This window comes from Ailuropoda melanoleuca, unplaced genomic scaffold (assembly GCF_002007445.2).
Source record: "Ailuropoda melanoleuca isolate Jingjing unplaced genomic scaffold, ASM200744v2 unplaced-scaffold73416, whole genome shotgun sequence".
NCBI classification, from domain to species: domain Eukaryota; kingdom Metazoa; phylum Chordata; class Mammalia; order Carnivora; family Ursidae; genus Ailuropoda; species Ailuropoda melanoleuca.
In genome coordinates this window covers 1-3009 of record NW_023248744.1, presented here as the reverse complement: position 1 = coordinate 3009, position 3009 = coordinate 1, and the positions used below count along the sequence as shown (strand labels likewise).

Genomic DNA, 3009 nt, shown 5'->3' with positions numbered 1-3009 from the left:
GTCTCTGGCCAATGCCCCCCCACCGCCCAGTCTTCCCAAGCCTCCCGGCTCAGGGCACCTGCCCCCCACAGCTCAGCCTTCCCATCCCCTGCCCAAGCCACCAGGGCGTGGAGGCATTTCCTGGGGATCAGGTGAGATCACCCATGCCTCCAACGTTCTTGGGCGAGTGGCAGGGCCTGAGTTCTGGTTCTCCTTACCTGTCGGCTGCTGCTGCTGTCGCTGCACCAAGACAGACCGACATAGCACCTGCATGAAACGGGCAAGTGCCTTTTCTTTAGAACTAGTTCCTGGTGGGACTTCCACCTCTTTGTCCAGCTTCCTCCCCTCCCGCCCCCACAACTACCCAGATCTGGGGGTGGTGTCATCAATCCAATTTATTGATCGCGTCCTAAGTGAGGTGGAGGGAGGGTCACAGACTCCCGCTGCAGACCTTCTGGCCATCCTGACGGCTTCTGCCGTCTCCGGTCCCCTCTGCCCTGCCTTGGTTTGCCCGAGAAGGGAGATCTTCCGCTGCCCTACGTGTCCTGCAACTAACGCCCAAGAGGAGACCGGAAATCTTCAGGCAGTTTCCCAGCTCTCCCCGCGGGCATAGCCAGGGGCAGAGAGGTCGAGGTCAGGACAAGGACGGCAAGGCGGCGCAGGGGTAGGACAGACCGGAGTCCTTTACCGCAGAGGAGGGAACCACACTGTGGAGGGAAAATAAATAGACAGGCGCAGGGCAGCAGAGTCCAGGCCCCCAGGGGCGCACTGACTGTGGGAGCAGCGGGTAAGTGGGAGCCCTGGCACCCTGGCCCCGAGCCCCTCGCCTGCCTCAGCCACTGAGGAAGAGACGCTTGTAGGCCTTGTTCATCTGCTCCAAGAAGATGAAGGTGAGGACGGTGTGGGGGCCCAGGCGGGCGTAGTACGGCGTGAAGCCCTTCCAGAGGCTGAAGAAACCCTCGTAACGCACAACCTTCACCAGCACGTCCTAAACGGGCGGGCAGGGCGCAGGGGCTAGGACCTGGCTTCCCGGGCTGCGTCCGTCTTCCCCACGACCCTCCCCGCCCTCCCAGAGCATCCCATTCTCCAGCCCGAGCCCGCCCAAGCCCCCAGCCCACTTCCTCACCAGCCCGTTCTTGTACTCCGGCTTCCCGTCAATCATCCTCATGTTCTGGATCCTGCACGAGAGGAGGCAGGGGCATGAGAGGCACAAAGCAGGCCCTGCCGTCCACGTCCGGGCGCCGGCCAGCACACTCACCGGGTCTTAGCGATGTCCACGGGCATGGAGGCGGCAGTGGTGACCAAGCCGCTGATCATGCTGGCGCAGAAGTGGCACAGGATGTTGTCGGAGAAGTAGCCTGGGGGCGAAGCGGGGGCGGCAGTCAGCGCAGAGCCAGCTGAGCCAGGCCAGGCCCGAGCACCCTGCTCCGGGGCTCACCTGAGTCCAGTAAGAACTGCTTGGACTGGGAGTAGGAGGCGAGCTGGGCGGCGTTGACCACAACAGCGCGAGCCATGGTAGGGATGCAGCCCTGCGGGGGCACGGATTGGGGGGTTTGTGGCGTCAGAGATGGCCAAGACCTGCCCCTTTACCCCCACCAAAATCTCCAGCCCCTTCACTCACCCTCCACAGCGTGGGGACCCCCTCCTCCCGGGTGATTCGAATCAGGGCATTAAACACGTTTTTGTAGCCACGGCGCTGGTCAGGGGGAAGCCTGGTGGGAAGGTGGGGAAAGGTCAAGTTCAGGACAGACCACCCTGCCCCACAGGAGCAAAGAAAGGGGGGCCAGAACACGGACGTTAATGCTCTGCTCCAGACCAGGAATAAGAGTTAGTCCTTCGATTGTAGATCCCAGGGAATGGAGCTGGGGCAGACTCAGGCCTGGAACTCACCGGCCGTCGGCGGTCATGCGAATAAGAGCCACCTCAGCTGGTGTTCCCACAAAGGCACCAGTCGCACCTGCAGTCATGCCAATCAGGGCCTTCAACAGAAAGCCAGGAGGTGTGCCATCAGCCCCAGTCAGGCGCTCAAACAGCACCGTGTAGATGCCAAGGCGGGTAGTGGTGTAGGTGGCCTGGCGCAGCAGGCCAGCCGACAGCCTGGGGGCGAAAGTATCAGTGCATCAGGCCAGGGTCTGGAGCTGCCAACCCTTCCCCTACCCCCCACCCTGTATCCAGTGGCTCCAGTACCCAGTGTAAATGCCCCTTAGCCCTTCTGCCCTCAGGATGCTGGTGAGGGCATGGAAGCTGGTTTTGTACTCTCGTGTCTTGGCTCCTTCCCCACTCAGCTGCATCCGGTTCTTCACCAGATCGAGCGGCTGCACAAACACTGTAGCTCCCATCCTGGAGGAAGACAGAAGCAGAGTCCAGGGCCAGGTGTTTCTTGACTACCTACCAGTGCCCACTGGAACCTGGCAACGAGGGGTCACAAAGTGCCAGGCCTGCCACGTGATGAATTAAGTGTTCAAGGACGCTAGTGGCTATGGCTGTAAGTCTCCGCCTGCGCCAAGAGCCACGGGTCTGAAAAGTCCAGTGCTCTGGTGGGGGCCATGCAACGAAAGTGCTCCACGCAGCTCTGAGGGGGTCGAGCAGAGATCTGGAACTGCCTGCAGTCCAGCCCGGGGAGAGGAGGTGGGCATACATGACCTGGGACTTCACCTAGCCGGACAGGAGCCATGCAGGGACCTGGAACCCCACACGACCCCAGAGAGCCAAGCAATGCGCTGGGAAATTCAAGTGGTCCGGTGGGGTCGTGTAAGGAGCCTGCACGCAGCCCAGCAGAGACCCCGCAATGGGTGAACAGGTCCTGGCGGCCCATGAGAACCTCGGCAATATGCCTGGAACCGCGCTGACCCCGTGCCGGCTCGGTTCCTCGCCACCGACCCGGAGATGAACCAGGCCGGGTTCCTTGCACCGTCCCTTCCTCCTCCCTTCCCAACCCTGGGGCCTGAGCTTACCCGGCCAGGCCCCCAAACAGGAACTTGACGGACTTAGGGGACGTGCGGGGCTTCGCGTCCATCCCGCCGGCCCCGG

At 62.3% G+C, this 3009-nt stretch overlaps 1 protein-coding gene across 1 annotated transcript; it reads right to left on the bottom strand.

The window, feature by feature from the left end:
- Positions 1 to 356: 356 nt before the first annotated feature.
- Positions 357 to 3003, bottom strand: SLC25A11 (solute carrier family 25 member 11). Its single transcript, XM_019809722.2, has 9 exons — positions 2934 to 3003; positions 2167 to 2319; positions 1870 to 2076; positions 1601 to 1691; positions 1418 to 1508; positions 1238 to 1337; positions 1106 to 1157; positions 811 to 967; positions 357 to 686 (listed from the first exon to the last, which is right to left on the bottom strand). Exons 1-8 carry the CDS (start codon positions 2993 to 2995, stop codon positions 812 to 814), a joined length of 912 nt encoding a protein of 303 aa, XP_019665281.1. The 5' UTR covers positions 2996 to 3003; the 3' UTR covers positions 357 to 686; position 811.
- Positions 3004 to 3009: the final 6 nt, after the last annotated feature.